Below are 17,205 nucleotides of genomic sequence, written 5' to 3'. Positions count from 1 at the left end.
TACTCTGTGTAAAAATCATGGTAGAAAATCTGTGACTTGTATAGCATTAGCATTGTCTAACATTAGCCTATATGATGCAACACTCCCTGTTAACAAAAAATATTGTTATTAAAAAGGTACTAGCAATTTAAAATGTTTTTATATTTTGTAATCTATTGAACAGGTCCATATCATAGTGCAAAAAATGCCAACTGAAAAGGACATTTTTCTTTTCACTGTGACTCTATTTACTGAAACTGACATTTACTCCCCTTTCTTCACTTCTACACATATGAATCAAGGTTCATGTTGCAATCAAGCCCCTACTATACTCTAAAGATAATCTGTATTCAATGGTGTGTGTAGCTTCCAAGGAGTGTCACAGTGAGGAAATACACACCTTCTCTTCAAATTGTTTGGCCAGTTGTGAATTATGAATGGAAGGTGAGAGACTAACTGGACTTGTTGGACATGTTACAAGGAGCTTCACCGGGAGGAGGGAAAATAAGCAGCTTGAGAGCCACCAGGGTAATTACCAAAAGGTGTGTCCCACTGCCGACCCATGTATTACTAGTAAACATAATCAGATCTGCCCTCACTGAAAGTTCAATCTGAACTCAGTGCATGGTGGATGTTTGATAAGGTTATAAAGTATTACAAGCATTGTATCCTACCATGCTTACTGTTGGCAACAATGGCCGGTTTTATGTAGTGTCTTGCAATGACATGTTACATATTACACTCACAAAACAAATGTGGAACAAGGTCATTTAGATAGTAAGTTGTTATCATTCATTCTTCCTGATTACAGCTAAAGAGATCCTTTCAAAACACACCCTTCCTCTAAACACAGGGCTGTATAACTAAACTTTATAGGGATTATAAAAAGGCATACAGTGCCAATTACAGCTTTTGAGACATAGGTTAATGAAGAATAGTTACTTATGTCCCTAATTAAGAGAAGACAAAACAGAGGATGTCTGACAAATATAAGCTGCCTTATATTTTAACACTTTTAGGCACATTTTTTTTAGTGAAATTACATCCCCTTTGTTCTGACTTGTGGGGTAAAATCATCTCAAGAAATGCACTCCTGTGAAAGGCACTGTGCACAGACAGGGTTGGTTAAGAGATAAATGGACTGTGGATGTGCTCTTAGGCTTGTAAGACATTAGGTCCATGAACGTGAATCAGACACTAGGAAAAGGCTGAGCAGAGTAGCAGCCACATCGAATTACCCACATCCCATTTTCAGCCACCCCATGATAATCAGAGGCTTAAGGTCACAACTGTCTACTGCTGCTGTCAGCTCACACTCTCATCCAGCCTCATTTCTTTTCTGCCTCCCTTCTGCTTCATATTCTTTCATCATTCATTCAACTCGCTCTCTCTCTTTATCACTCCATGTCCTTGAGCTGTGTTCTACAAGTGAACCACCCGAGCCAGGTGGTCCCCCTCTACCCGTCCTCTCCCCAGAGACACCGGGCTTCTCGCCCAGACAGTGAGGCAGTATCCTCCCTGACTACAGGCTGGTGCTCAGTCAGGCCCCTGATGTCACACGCAACTGACAAGCTGCTGGCTCTCAGAAAAAGATAGCAGGGGACAATGCAGTGTTCTGTGGAAAGCAAAGCGCGAGGAGGGATAAATGATAGACGGAAAGACAGGATAGTATAGAAGAGAGAGGACAGAGGGGAGAGTGGATTGGGGAGGAGCAACAAAGGGTGAGGAAACAAAAGACAGTGAAGAAAGTGAAGAGCCAGGCAGGCAGAAGCCTCTCAATGTGCATCACACTTAAGACCAAACACTGAGGAAAATCATGACGTAGTTTCCCTTAATTTTTCCTGTCGCTTTTTTTTTTTTTTTTAGATATCCTTTACGACAATGTTGCAAAGGCTTCCGACAGTGTGAGGCAGGAGGTACCCTGTGCTGAAAACTTGCCAGATAGTTTCTGTGACACATCCAGACTGCTGCATCAAGCTGCTTAGTCATCACCGTGTCAAGGAGTAAGTAAAGCTCTAGCAAAAGACCCTCATGGAGCTGACGGATCTGATGAGTAATCTGCATGACCAGCAATATAGATTTACCCTCTGAGCAATCAACTGAATTGAGCTATTCAGGTCCAACTTGTTCTGTCCGCATACCAGTGGCAACTTTAATTGGTATGCAGAATACAAGGTGGCAGGTTGCCCCTGAGGTCAGATTACTCTCTAACTTGTGTGATAGGTTTGATCTTTCTATCAATCATTGGGAGCCCATCAACCACCGTATGCACAAGTGTTGAATCAGGCTTTTAATCTGAGACATGTGGTTTAATCTATGCTATCTCTGCTGGAATTTACAGTGTCCATTATCTGAGAAGCAGGCACACTGTCGCAAGCATCTAACCCATTCTTCTCTTCAACATTTTGATTATGAATCAAAGTGCAGTCTGATAAAAACAGACTCTACCTTTGTTTTGATATGAGGTTGTGTATCTGGAGAGCTGGCAGGATTTACCTGCAATGAATACACCTGTAGACCAGGCCACCTAGCCTTACCTTCAGCTAGCATTTCCTGGAAAGACTAAACTCAAATGCCGGACTACTGGCAACATTAATTTACCTGATATTGACATGATACTCACCCAACTTCATTAATGAGGCTAGCAGCACCCATAATGAGATTTCGAAGGGGGTCTGTATGTGGTGGTAGTCGAGGCTGAGCACAGGGAAAGCCTTTTTAGAGTGGTTATGCTTTTCCACCGTTGATTTGTGTTCGTTCAAATTCTCCTGGTGGCTGACATCCGGAGAGCTGGCAGCTCCGAGTGGAAGCAAAGAGCCCTCTAGAAACACCAAAACCATCAGCAGGAGAAGTCCCCGCTCCGGTAAAGTCTTGCCAAAGCCGGCTGGGCTATGTGAACCTGTCCTCGAAGGCATGTTGATTAACGATAAAGGCTATGTAAAGCAATTGTAAAAGTGCGTCTGAAAAGCAGCCAAGTTCAAGGAAGTTGGGTTTAGCTAAACTGGGTTACAACTTCGTAACGTTAACCGGCTCTACAACCGTTGAACATTCTAACTGATTTTAACGGTCGGTTCGACTAGCTTAAGCCGAACCACAAGTCCAGTTCGTTCTCGTTACCTAGCTTGACTTCAGTGTTGCTTCTAACCAGGTAAGTTAAAACAGCCGCGCCGACAGAGGCCGTGGGAAGAAAGCAGGAAACGCCAAGATGCTTGAAAGAGTTTTTTTTTTCACAACAGCACAGACAATATTACCAAATCTATCCTGTTCGTTTTTTTTTTCCTTTACAGCGGCGTTTCGCAAGTTTGTCCGTTTGTGTGTTAGTGACTATCAATGTCCTCGTCGGTGAAAGATGTCATTGTTGATGCTGGAGGCAAGCGAGACACAGCGGCATCCCGTCCACCTCTCTTCTTCCCCTCCGACTGCCCAAGAAACTCGTCCGTGAGGAGGCGGCGGCGCTCAGATACTGACCTTGAAGAGGAGCCAAAACAGCTGCCACTTTGCATTTTGCCGTGTAACCTATGAATTTCAACTTTTGCACATTATCGTCCGTGAATGCGGCATTTCCAATGAGGATAAGACCTTGGCGGGGGTCAGCTCAGAGGGAGGTTGGGGGAGACTTGGGATGTGCTCCGCCCCGGCTTCAGAGGCTTGTCAACCGGGTTGTCCAGCCAAGAGACGACTGGTCTTGCCTGCAGTGGTGTTTAGCTTCATACAACCTTCAAAACGCACACCCTTTCGCGGAGGTTTGGTGGATGGGAGGAGGAGGAGGAGGAGTACAGTGGAAGGGGAGGGGGACGGTCGATTATAGTGACACCTATAGGAATGGAGGTTTAAGGTGTCTCCAGGGGAAAAAATAATACCACTCATAACTGCTGCTTCTGAAACAAATTCTCCTTTACACATTTATCCCTGGATGGGATATGTTGTGTCTTTTGTTGTTAATTTCCTTAATCTGAGACTGCTTTAATCTCTTTATGCTAGCTATCCATCTATGGAGGTCAATGTGAGGGTCATCTAGGAGACCAGAGAGCAAAGTACTTTTTGGTCAGGGACACCTAAGCAGAATAGTGATGCTTATGTACTTCAGGTTTGACTGTTGTCACCTTAAATCACTACACCACCCTGCTGATTGTTATCACTGATGTGACTGCTCTGCTAAAAGCATTTACTGTATGTTGGTTGACCGTAAGCAGCCAGTTACATTCAGTGTCGTCATATAGATCATTATCAAACCCTTAGCTAGCCCTGATCTCATGGATTTCATGAAAGTTGTCTTAATCTTAGACGACAGAAATTATGCCCGAGGATCCATGATCTGAATACTTATTAAGCATCATGTGACCTGGCGTTACCAGCAGTGATAATCACAATGGCTGATAGAGGAGTGGGGGTGCATATGTTTGCAGAATTGACTTTAGCTGGATTAGGGAACTGGCTGTAAATGTCCTGTAAGGTCATCATGTTTTGCTCAAGAGGTCTGGGGTTAGTTTCAGCTGCAGACTAGAGCCCCTACAGTAGGTAGAAACTCAATATATTGCTCAATGACACTTAAGTAGAGCACACTGCATGCTGATGATAGATTGAGCTAAGATTCTTGTGTTCAAAGATAGTTATACTAATCATGATACTGTTTGGTTTTTGTTCCTGGTGTGTACATGTGGGAGTGGCCACGGAAACTACTTGCTTTGCAAGTTCAAAATATGACTTATCTTGCCAGTGAATTTCCAAGCATCTACCTTCCAAATTTAGCAACACGTAATTCCCCTAATGCAAAAATCACTGACTTGAAGCCGGCCTGTTGTTTCAAAAGGGTGGCTTGTGTTCAAGTCATATTACAGGTCTATCAAATCAGTGATGTTTTTCTTCAAAGTTGACCATGAAGTAGCACAGGGGCAACCTGAAGTGATGAAAGATCAGCCTTTGCACAGCTTGTTACATCAATTGGTTGAAATCCAACGACTCCTGGTTGAGAAGTTGCTGTTAATTACAGTACGTAAAATATAAGTAATAGGGAAAAAAGTGTTGAGAAGAAAAGAGTCCTCAACAATTAGGCCACCACTAAGACAATAAATAAGGAGGCATGTGGTGTGGTGCAGACACATGGGTTGATTATAGTCTTGTGCTCAAATACCGGACTTCTAATTGTTCTGAGGCAAACCTGGCAAACAAAAAAAGGCTTAGATAATGTCTAGTCTGTCAGAATGATTGGGGGTGCAGCATTAATAAGATATGGTCAGAGATGATAACAGAGTGTTGCACAACACACACACACACACACACACACACTTAAACACTGTCACAGTCAGGGTCCAGGCGACAAACTGCCTATGACGTTAGTCATTTCTGTCTCTCTCTATATCTTTATCACTCTTTATGACTGGAAGGTGTTCTATCTTTCGTAGTCCTTTGTTGCCATTGGGCTTCATAGTTTCCGCCACAGTAAGATAGCATTGTGATCAGATGAAACCCAGTACAGAGGGATTGCCCAATTTCCCTGTACTCTGGCCCCTACTAACTCCTGGGGTGGGTGTAGACATTTTCCGTCTTCTGATAGACAAGTGCTGTGTCCCAATTCCATATGACATATATATATACTACATAGGGATCTTTATAGTACACTGTTTGTTTGTCATTAGTAAACAAGAAATTAACAGACTTTTGTTTTTTTTTTACTAGCATTACAGGAAATGATCTAGTTTGTGCACCAGCAGACAGCAATCAAACTGCAAATTTAGAATGCCGCTGCAAATTAACCCTTTAGTGATTTAATACTAATTTTTAGGTTTCCCTGTCTTTTTGTCACTGTCTCTCCACCTTTTGCAATTAATTTTAGTTGCCCTTTTTCATTTTGACATATCACAGTAGGAAAAGCACAGGTGTGAATAAAATAATGAATGATGGCTGAATTTCATTTAGCTGCTTCGGTTGCAAGGTTTTGGTATCGTGCATGCTGGCTGACTGTCACATTTGCTGTGTCAAAACTAAAAATCAACACACTTCGTTGTTTTACACTAGCAGGAAATGACAATATCGTGCGGTGTGAGTCAAACTGCAATGTCAGAATGCCACTGCCAGTTAATCTAACAAAAAGGAAGCAAAATCTTTTTTTTTTTTTTTTTTTTTTTAAATCAGTCCTCTTTTTTTGTTTTTTGAGGTCTTCCTGGAACTGTTTCACCACCATTCATTATGACTTTTCTTTTTCTCCAGCTGTGATAGCTCCCCAAATTTCTTTGTGTGTTGCATTGAGAATAACACACTCAAAACTCAAAAGGCTTTTAGTCTGCATACCAACTGTTTTGATTATACTTAATTTGTCACTTTCCCAGCCAAACATGCCTAGAATACATGTGTAGTGTGGATTTACAACATTGCTACCATCATGGCTCACTGTGACAACTTGAATAGAACACAGACATTGTTAATGTCATTAAAGACACCTGTGCTTTTCCTACTATGACAAGTCAAAATATCTGCTGTTAAAAGGACTGTTTCATTCAGCTGTGAGTAGTTCATAGATTTCCTTTGTGCAATGTATTGTTGGATAATAGTTTATTGTACATCAGTCTCTTCTTTTAACCTTTAAGCGAGGAGCTTTATTGGGAAAAAAAATTGTTCTGGTCCCTGTGTACTCAGTCTAAAGGACAATTTAATATACAGTTTCTGTTTAGGCAGGCGAGGTTAACCATTTAGCTGACCCAAATAAATAAGGCGAGGCTAGCTGAGCCTACATCTGGTGGCTATGTATGTGCAGATGATTGCAGCATACCTTGGCGCTCAGTGGATGCACTTCAATCTGATACAGTATGTAACATAAATCCCGTTCTATCTGCAGGATCAGCAGCAGGTTGGATTGTTTTGGAAGAGGGCTACAGTATTTTTTACTTGTTCAGCATGCAGAACAACAATTTCAGAGTTGTTTCCTCTGTGATTTCAGTCTATTTATAAATAGGTTATACTTATCACTCTTGCACATTAACTTTGCAACAGAACATGTATGCCATACCGAGCATAACTTTACAAACCAAAATTTGCAGTCTCTAAAGGATGATCAAATTAACCCTAACCCTACAGCATAAAAAAATAAGTGGTAAGCTTGTAAATCTATGTTGGAAGACATACATGCATAACCTACATCTAACCCCTCAGCTGTTTAGTGGGGAGGTTGTGATGCCAACACAATTCCAAACATCGTCAAACCCTTGGAGAAAATAATAGGAGGCATGGTGCTGTGGTTAGTGGATATGAGGGAAATTACTTAGGAGGACAGAGCTAAACACATGCCTGGCCTATCATACTCATGCTGAAACTACTTATAGCAAATAGAGTATGTGCTTCAAGGCAACATGAACCTGTTGTCAAGGCCAGTCTGCACCCTGCAGCTGAAACCAGAAATTCAGATTTGATCAAAGATAAATTGTACTCTACCAAAATAAATCCCCAGCCTGAAGAAGAAGGAGCTGCATGTTGCAAGTTTGTTCATTCAACATTGGAAAAAAAACAATTTTATTGAACTCCAGTGACTGAGCCTGACGTCCAAAGCTTATTTGCTTTTGCTTTTGAGAGGCTTTCCCTCATATTCCTGAAGCTAAAGAAAGTACAGTCTCAATGACAGAAGTCCATTTTCTCCTCTGAACTGTGCAACTACACAATTTCAGATCATAAAATCTCTACTAGCTCACCCTGACTCCAACACGGTTTATATGTCTGCTTTGAACTTTCTGTTTTCTTTGTTTATCTGCATGGAGTTAGTCACTGTGTCTTCTCCCACAAACCACACAGTTTGGAACAAAACACGGCAATTATTGTTAAGCAGCAGTTGAACATACAGAGGAGATCTGGCTGTAATTTTTTACCGTTTTTACTGGATTTTAAAACAAGGCAATAGACAAGCTTTGTAGTTCCTGACTTGTTTCTGCTGTGTTTGTTCTTTTTTCTGCTTGTTTCATGTTGAAAAAACACATAATAATACCAAAACCCTGTAAAGTGTACACACCCTCACGAACAGGTAAAACTGGCCAAATGGGATGTCAAATCCTTCTTTACATACACCTGCTGGTTGGCAATGGGGAGATTTAATTAATAAAACATGCACTAAATTTAGTGAACAGTTTAACTGCAGGCCGCTTTGCTCAGTCGTCTGCTGACAAACTGTCTGCATCACTGATGGATTCCTGGCTTAACGACACCAACATGGCTTTTCATTAGAGGATAGCCACAGGATCCGGTGCTGTCACCTCTTGGATTTGTGACAATGACCCAGCAGGAATCTGGTATGAGACTTGGAAAAACAAATGGTGACACGATGCCTCCTGGTATAAGCTGTAAATGATGACGAGCTCTGACAGCACGTCTGTCAACAGAGACAGAAGGAAAATATTTTGATGGTTTAATCGCACGAAGAGCACCCTGTTGGGCAGAGGTAGCTATTTGAGGATCTGCTGGGCTAACAGTCACTTCTGACATGTAACAGAAGCATCTGGATAATGTCCAACTCTCTCTCTCTCTCTCTCTTGCTCTCTCTCTATCTGTAGTCTGACTCTCCCTTTCTCAGTATGGTCATTTGCTACAAACCTCTGCATCTCCATTTGATCTCAGCCACTGAAAATATCACTGCTCTAACTAATGCCAGATCACATCATGCTTAATACGTGTACAATAGCTCTTGCAGAGTACTGGTGCCCTTAGGGTATCATTTCTTTATATCCATCATCTTAGATTAAGGAAAAGGCGTATTCTCATAATTATGGCCATGTGGTCATGGCACACTAAGGGTCAGACAATGATCCACATAATGTCTCTGGTGTAATTTGGTGGCTTCTCAGAATCGACATGACCAGTGTAACATCAATGTTTTCAGCTTTATTGTAGCTGACAACATGCACTGTTATAGCAAGTCTTTGTTAAATGACCAAGAATTATCATAATGTGGAACATGGAGAAATGTCATTCACAGTAGGAGCTCTTTCCTACCATTGAAAAATGCATGTGTGTGCGTGTGGAGAAGTGCAGCACTGTCTTGTTTTGCCAACAGTAACAGCAAGTAAAAGCCTAGTGAGATTTAAAATAGAGGAGCAAGTCCATTAAGAGGTTCTGGAGGTAAACAGCCTGAGGTCTGTGGAAATATACAGCAAAAGTGGTTCATCCAATCAGTCACTTAGTCACATATCAGCCTTCTAACGAGACAAAATCTGCCATCTGAATAAGATTATCTCCAACATAGTTGTTTCAGGCATTTTCTATATATATTACATACAATTATGACATCTCTTTCTGCTCTGGGCTCAAATTACAATACCTACTTCAGCAATGGAGAAATACATCACAGAGTTACAAAATTATGAAAGGAACTGTTGAGAAATAAGGAAATTTACATACACATATAAGGAAGTTACATACAAAATGAATGTGATTGATGTGACATTGTGGTTTCTTTGAGTACTTTGTTATGGGTTAACACCCACTGCCTCTTCACTGCAGCATTAGATTAATTAATCAAATACAAGTTAAAAACGAGCTTCCCTCCCTCACACCCTCCCCTTCTTCTCTGTCTCTCTACCCTTTGTGTCCTACCAGTGGCCCCTATGTGAATGCAAAATATACTTCAGCAGACATATTTATTTAAGAAAACCTGACTCACTGAAATTGTCTTCTGATGATACAGCACCACCCCCCAAAGTCAGCCAGATGTCATTGTTTCTGGCATTGTGAAAATCTGCATGTGCAGCTTTTTACCTGAAGATGGTGCCATCATAACAGAAACATGAAGCCGCACAGCATGCAGGTCAAACTCTGCTCACATATCCACTAGGAATACTTGACAGGAAGGTTATCTGAAACTGGAGTAATTCTCACCATAGTATTTTGATAAAATGTCAGTTGGCAGCCATCAAGAAAGATTTTAGTAAATGATATTGCCAAGAATTAAAAGAAAAGTTAAAACTAACTAGCACATCTGTCAGCAGGGACCATGGACACCAAAGCTAAACTCTATACATGACTGTCTGAAATAGCCTTTATTTTCTGTCATGGTGGTGAAAAGTATCAACTTCATTTCACTTAGGGAGGACAGGCCGAAATCCTTGAGCAAAGATGCACTTAATATCTGCGTAGTGTAAATCATTTGCAGGTGGGAGTCATGTGGCCTTACTGAAAATGAAACATCACATGTTGTTTTCCTCACACTCACATACTGTTTTAATAAAAGTCTTTTCTGCGCACCAGAGCCAGACTTTTCCTCTGTTCTGTCAGGTCAAGGTTTCCAAAGTGTTCCTCTCTTTGTGTTCCAGGTAAACCTCTGGCTCCGGGGCGAACCATAACTCTTACCTCATTACCACGAAAGGTGCGCTCTCTCAGCAATTCGGCCCAGGTCACATCTGGCACCACCCAGAATAGACGTGGGGGAAGGGAACCCACTTTGAACTTCAAAGGAGGTGGTAAAATTTGCTTGGAGGTATTCCACTGTATACACACACATGACATTATATTCAACATAGATTGAGCACTTTAGAAGTAAGACATCTCGCGTGTCCCCTTCTTATGAGCAGCATAACAAAACACAGATCATCTTATTGGGCGTCTATTATTTTAGCCAGTGTTTTTTTCCCCCAGATTTTATGTATTTTAAACATATAACAACATAAATGAATAAAAAAACACAGTTCTTTAAACAATTCTTAACAATGTTTAAAAAAACAACAAAAAAACAAAGACAAAATGCACATAAAAACGAGAAGGAGAAAAGAAAAGAAGAGAGAAAAAAATTCAAAAAAATGTAAGAACCTATAATCAAAACAATAAAATTCTCCCATATTTCTTTTCTGTGTGTCATATGTCTCTAATCTTCTGGTTAACATTATTTCAATCACACATAGTCAGTGCTGTTTATATAATTTAGTTGTGTTATTTTATAGCTTGTCAGACCGAGAGTTTTTTTTACTTAACCTGTACAGGGTCCTATTAATTCCAGCATGATGTTTTGCTAGGGAACATCTGCTGGAGTTATGACTTCATCCACAAGGCCGAGGCTGAGAGGGAGACAGTGAATGGCTTACCTCAGCTGCACTAGCCAAGGCCAGTTGTGATATGAGCTGTATATCACCACTACCCCTACAGGGCAAGATAGAGAAATTATGTACATACACAGTGTCAGAAAAAAGGATAACATCAACTCTGTCTTTTATCCAAATACATACATATTGAGCTCTATCTACTGCTCTCTTCATAGTCCACAGATCCACACGCCACCCACAAACACACACACATTACGCCACTCAAAAAGTTGTTGGCGTTTAACTATGTACTGACTCAACCTTTACTCTCACAATTTCTGAGCGTGAACACAAATCATCCTCTCGGATAGGTGCAGCCAGTCAGGAGATGTTCCAGCATGTACCTTGACATGGCGGCTCTGTAATTCACCACCACAGTTTTCATGTATAATTTACCACCGCAAGAAATTCCTCTATCATGTATTATTAAACAGAATAACCCTTCATTTGGACTCACTGTTTTCACTGTGCAATTACGTCCACACAGTGGTGACTGTTCAGAGCATCTGTGAATAGTGAAACTGTAATATAGGCAGTCATCAGATAATTATTCTCAATTTAGAAACACGGTAGAATGAATTTAGCTTATGTGTATATAACATTACATTTATTTATGTAGTTATAACTGGTATTTTTGACAATCTCAGACAGATAAAATTTGCATTTGTAGACAAGTTAGTATTGTATCTAGCTTGATACTGTCCCAGCCCAGCAAGTCCTTGCAGCTCTAACTTTTTTATTATTATTGTTATTTTTTAATGAATTCTGTAAAAAAAAAACCAAAACAATTATTTATAGTGTAATTCTACTTTCTTTCTTTACACCAAAGAACCAGCAGGATATATGTGATTCAGGGACTTTCAGTTAATCTTACATAACATACATACATAATCTTACCATTAGCTGCATATTCATGGAGCCTTTTATTCCTGCAATGATGAGTAAAAATACTTCAAACCCTCACACAAAATAAACTAATTAAATAAAACTAAGTAAAATTTTATTCTGTTGGGAATGGGGAATTGAAAGACTTACATGTCCATTCTGCAAATGAAGATCTGTAAGTAGAAATACTTCTTTCAGTTATTTTTCTATTGCCAAAATATCTATTCTCTTTAGATTATACATCATTGCTGGTTGCAGTTGGAGGCTCACTGTCTAATGATAGACAATAATAAATTTCATTTACTTTATTTATTTATATATAACTTTATTTAGATGATGGATCATGAACTTTGTCAATGCCCTGACATATTCTATGGCACTATCAGGTGATTTTCTTTATTTTTTAAGATTCTGGGTTTTTTGCCTTTATTAGGTAGATGATAGTAAAGACGATGACAGGGAACAAGGGGAGAGAGACGGATAAGACATTCAGCAAAGGTCTCCAACTGGAATCAAACCAGGGATGTTGTGGTCATGTGGTTTCCGACTTAACCATTAGGCTACTAGAGTGACCATCAGGTCAAAATACTCACCAAATACCCGAAAAACTAATGACATTCCCATTAACCGCAGCTGTACTTTGTGTTCAGTGATGATTAGCATGCTAACATGCTAAGCTAAAATGGTGTACATGGTAAGTAGTATAGTGGTTGAATATGGTCATGCAGAATAAACCATTAATAAATGTTTTATAATGACTAATAAAGAGCCAATATGCTACCAATACGTATGCTAATAAGCAACTAGTTAATGGTGAACATGTGTACCTTAATATAAAGTGTTACCCAATAACATGTTAGCATTGTCATGGTGACCATGTTAGCATGCTGACATTAGCATTTAGCTCAAAGCACCACTGTGCATATAACTGTACAGCCTTACAGAGCCGCTTGATTGGCTGCGGACTCACGTCTTGTTTTTCAGTTGAAAGCACAGCTGTTAAACAATGTTTTTACCAAACACTTAATGCAACTCCACCTTTGTCAAACATTGGTTTGTGAAGGAGTAGTGGATTTTGACTGGATACTAATTACTGACTGTGACGCAGAACAACTTTATAGATTATATTGTGATAATGTAAACTCTGCAGAGGAAAGCGTCCTTTGAGTGTTGCCACATGATAACATTGAACAGAAGTGTTATGCCTTGTTTTCAGTTGCTGTGTTCCCAGAGGCATTTACCTTGTCCTGCCCAAGATGAGATGCTGTCTGATCGAGGCGAAGCTGTAATTCCCATAGTGATGAGGATTTTTCCAACTGAATGCGTCTTGCTCCAACACAGACTATCTTGTGTAAATGTGTCACTCTACCATACATTTGTTTTTTAAACACTGTTACTCTTCAGTAAACTGTCATTTGCTTTTTCTTTGCTAAAAATATCACCATACTCTGTCACCCTCTTTAATCAGTCCAACGGTTCTCAGTTTAATCACATAACTGTTGCCACTGTGTCAGCACAGGGTGACGAGTCAATCCCAGAGTTCACTGCCACTGTGCCCTGCAGTGAAACCACATGAGAGAAACTCGGTGACCATTGAGTCTATAAAAGGAGCAGGCTGTTGCAGAGAAAGAACCACAGAACTCCATCTTCACTCCATTTTTGGTGCAGGAATGACAAATATATAGGTCCTCATAAAATATGCAGGCCACTATTTTTGGGAGACAGCACGCTTATACTAAAGGGAGCTATGGGACCTATTGGGGCAAGCCTAAAACTGGTTTACAGACTTGCTGCTACAATGTGATGACTTGTTTTATGAGTGAGAGAGAATGTGAAATAGTGTAACCCTGCCTGTGAACATATATAGTTCAAGGACACAGGCAGGAAGAGCAGGCCGACACAGCACAGGATAGGCCACATCCTTCCTGGCTCTAACTGTATCTTTGTCCACCATGCTGTACATCTGAATTATGCTTCCTGAGTAGTAATTCTGTGGGAGTAGCCACACAGCATTAATGTATACTATTAACTTATTTCAGACGAGGCAGTTGTGAGGAAGAGCTCCTGTACTGGAACAAGTGTGGGTAATATGCAACATTTCTAATTTAAATGCAGTCAGGGTGATTTCATTGTGGAGCTTTCAAGTAGCAGCTTAGCATTTCAGAGAAATGCATTTTAGTTCTCCTAAAACACTGATGATCAAATCATTCCTGGCAAAAGGTTTCTTTGTCATTTTAATGTAATGAAAGTGAGGGGAGACCTGAGGTCATCGTCAAGTCATCGGGTCGTCATCTGAATCCGATCAACTGATCATCTCATCTTGGCTCAAATACAAATGAAATTCCAAGATGGCCAATAGCCAATGGTGGAGGAAGTAGATATTTTAATGAAGTGAGAGTAGCAAAACCACAATGACAAAATACAATATGACACACAGACTTAAGGTAAAGATTATATTTGTATTGTATGTGAATTGTATTTTAGTTCAGAAGTATTATAGTAGTGTATTATCAGCAAAATGTATCAAAAGTAAAAGTACTCATAGAAAATGATACCCTTTAGAGTGATATATATCTATATACAGTATATGATATCATCCTAATTTTTTACTAACACATTAACATGTAAGCAGCATTTTAATGAAACTGGTTGAGGAGAGGCTAATTGGATTTTAGCACAGTACAACTATGAACTGACTGACTTACATTGATAAATATGTCTCCACATACACTATCAATTTATTCTCATTATGACCATAAATAATGAATATTACCCATAATTGTACATCTACAGTAAGAAGGTCAGAAAAACAGGATACTCGTGTTCACACTCATTCAGGTCGTTACAATTAAAATGTTCAGCATTGAGCATATGTGTTTATGTGTGCGTTTGAATGTGTGTGCGTTCATAAAGTGAATGCTCTCTTACTTATGTGAGTTTGAAAGCATGCATGTGTGTTCCCCCATGTTCCTGCATGTGTGTTAGCCCCCGCTGCCCTCAAGCCTTACAGAGAATGTCAAGAGGCTGTGGAGGCAGCGGCTGCGTGGGGAGTGTGACTCAGCGTGGACGGTGATGAGACAGGACAGCTTTACAGCAGCGGGGCACGCTGCAGCATCAGACACAGGCTGGATTTGAATATTGCATTAGAGCACTGGAGCTGTCTCTCGGTAACCCCAAGGCTCTGTAGAGCTCTGGCCCAGCCCTAACCCCTCATTCTGGGGAAAGGCACCACAGAGACTCACCCTCAGTTGACTGGATAACTCCGGAGCTGATGGACTTGGACCAGGCTCTACTTGAGTGTATTTTGCTTTCTCATAGTTGAGTGTGAGCCACAGTTTGCTGACGTGTGTCTGTATGTGTAAATGTGATGACATGTTAGGTAGGTGCTACTGTGAGGAGAGGAAAACTGAGCTCCTGTTTCATTCAGCCCCTCTAAGTAGTGGCTGACCACAGAGTTGCATTCTGGACCAAACTCAAAACCACAAAGCCTGGTGTGTATGCACTAGAGGAGGGTGGGAGCATACAGGCGTAGGCTGGGCTGAACTCTTCAGGATTGCAGAGTAGGGATAAGGATCTGCATATCAAATTTAGGAAGATGTTAGGAATTCCTTAGGGGAAAACAAGATCAGTACATGATATTCAGAATGAGAAACAAGTGAAAGTGGAGGAAATAAAGACTCAAAGCTAGACTCAAAGCCAAATAAAAATCACAAAATATTTTGTTGCCTACATTATATACCTCATATTTTTCAAAGTAAGCCGCAGGAAAAGGGAGTGCATGGTGCAAACATGGTGTTCTATAGGGTTCACCGCCTTTGAAATGGGGGAAAAAAGATGCTGAAGGCATATCTGGCAGCTCAACGTGATCTAACTAGACACAAAAGGCCACAAAACACAAGTCCTTACAACCAGCAGAGCCCAAACAACAGTAGATTTAACGATTAACCACAACAGGCATTGTAAAGTGTTACACTCACATGTGATAAAGCTTTTTAAAACAACATTGTGTTGAGTGTTCATTTGAGTCACTGCCACTAACAATGCCCACTGGAAAGCCAGACATGTTGCCAACCAGGGGAACAATACAATAGACAAACAGAGCACTGTAATCAGCCCGGCCCACTGATGAATTTCCAAATGAAGATGTCATCTACTACACAAGTCTGTGTGGAAAACAATAATGTTGACGGGAATTCAGTTTGGTGCAAAAAATAGAGGAAGTGTTCACCTAAAGGTAAGAAAAACAGGCTTGTGATTGGAATGTTGCCAATTGACTCAGTCTAGATTGGGAAAGTAGATGATTAACACTCTAGTCAAGATATTTATTTCCCAGACTTTTCAACTGGGACTGCTTGGTGTTTTTGTGTGGCAGTATTCGATATTGTTCAGGTTAATATGTTTAAGTGTGAAAGTTGTTTTAATGAGGAAATGTGCTCTGAAAATACTAAAAAACTAGAAGTTAAGAAAAATCCTTTGAAAGACGTCATCCAGATGTATTCAATCTCTGCTGCAGCAACACAGGAACCCTTCTTCTGCCATTATTGGTTGACCACATCGTCTATGTCTCGTACAAGATACACTTACAACAAGGCCTCTTCTGAATGAGCCATTGTCTCGAGCCTCTGGTCTACAGCAACAACAAGATCAACAAAAGAAGATGACAGAAACAAATAACAATTGTACTGATTTTGGAAGAGGGGAAAAAAGTGAACGATTGTGGAGTTTCTCTACGTCAACGATCATAAGGGAAGGGGGGAGTGGCACTGAGAAACAAAGAGACATGTCATGGTGCTCGTTTGTGGTAGAACTTGAACTGCACTCCCTAATATTAAAGAGACCAAGGGGGCTGTGTGATGTGGTGTGTGCATGTGTGTGTTCTTGGTGGGTGGAGTGGGGTCCTGTGTGTTAATATTATTGTATGTCTGCACGCATTTACACATAAATATCATCCAAGTTACAACAAAAAAACCTCAATTATACATTTTAATGAGCCTATATATTTGCATTACTTAAAAGGGAGACTGAGAAAGACAGAACATGCGTGCCTGTATCTAATATCCCCATAACAATAGGCTCAGCTTGCAGGTTCAAATTTGAAATCCCTGCATACTATAGCAATATAACATGCCATTTCAGAGTCCTGGGTGAGATTAAAGCTTTCTAAGTTATTATTTATTAATAGGAGCTAATTTGGGGTCAGGCCCTTTGGCAAACAGAGCGGCACATTGTGAATGCATACACATTACAATAGTAACTAAACAGACATGCTATATGTAGTAGTTAAATATTACAT

At 40.3% G+C, this 17,205-nt stretch overlaps 1 protein-coding gene and 1 long non-coding RNA gene across 4 annotated transcripts in view; one reads left to right on the top strand and one right to left on the bottom strand.

The window, feature by feature from the left end:
• slc9a1a (solute carrier family 9 member A1a) overlaps positions 1-3,733 on the bottom strand; it is a 32,683-nt gene extending 28,950 nt beyond the window's left edge. The window contains exon 1 of one of the 2 annotated variants that reach the window (XM_042423304.1): positions 2,603-3,733. In XM_042423304.1, coding sequence (XP_042279238.1) covers positions 2,603-2,894 — 292 coding nt within the window. In that variant the 5' untranslated portion in view covers positions 2,895-3,733. The remainder of the gene's footprint in view (positions 1-2,602) is intronic. The other variant, XM_042423305.1, reaches the window with a different exon arrangement.
• Positions 2,763-13,385, top strand: LOC121905217. 2 transcript variants are annotated; one of them, XR_006098375.1, is made up of 3 exons: positions 2,763-2,842; positions 10,266-10,429; positions 13,129-13,385. It is a non-coding gene; the product is annotated as an uncharacterized LOC121905217 (long non-coding RNA). The 2 variants fall into 2 exon arrangements; XR_006098374.1 differs by lacking the exon at positions 2,763-2,842 and adding an exon at positions 3,044-3,127.
• The last annotated feature ends 3,820 nt before the right edge of the window (positions 13,386-17,205 follow it).

Source organism: Thunnus maccoyii, chromosome 10 (assembly GCF_910596095.1).
Source record: "Thunnus maccoyii chromosome 10, fThuMac1.1, whole genome shotgun sequence".
Taxonomy (NCBI): domain Eukaryota; kingdom Metazoa; phylum Chordata; class Actinopteri; order Scombriformes; family Scombridae; genus Thunnus; species Thunnus maccoyii.
The sequence above is the reverse complement of the archived record's forward strand: the minus strand, read 5'-3'. Positions and strand labels throughout refer to the sequence as shown.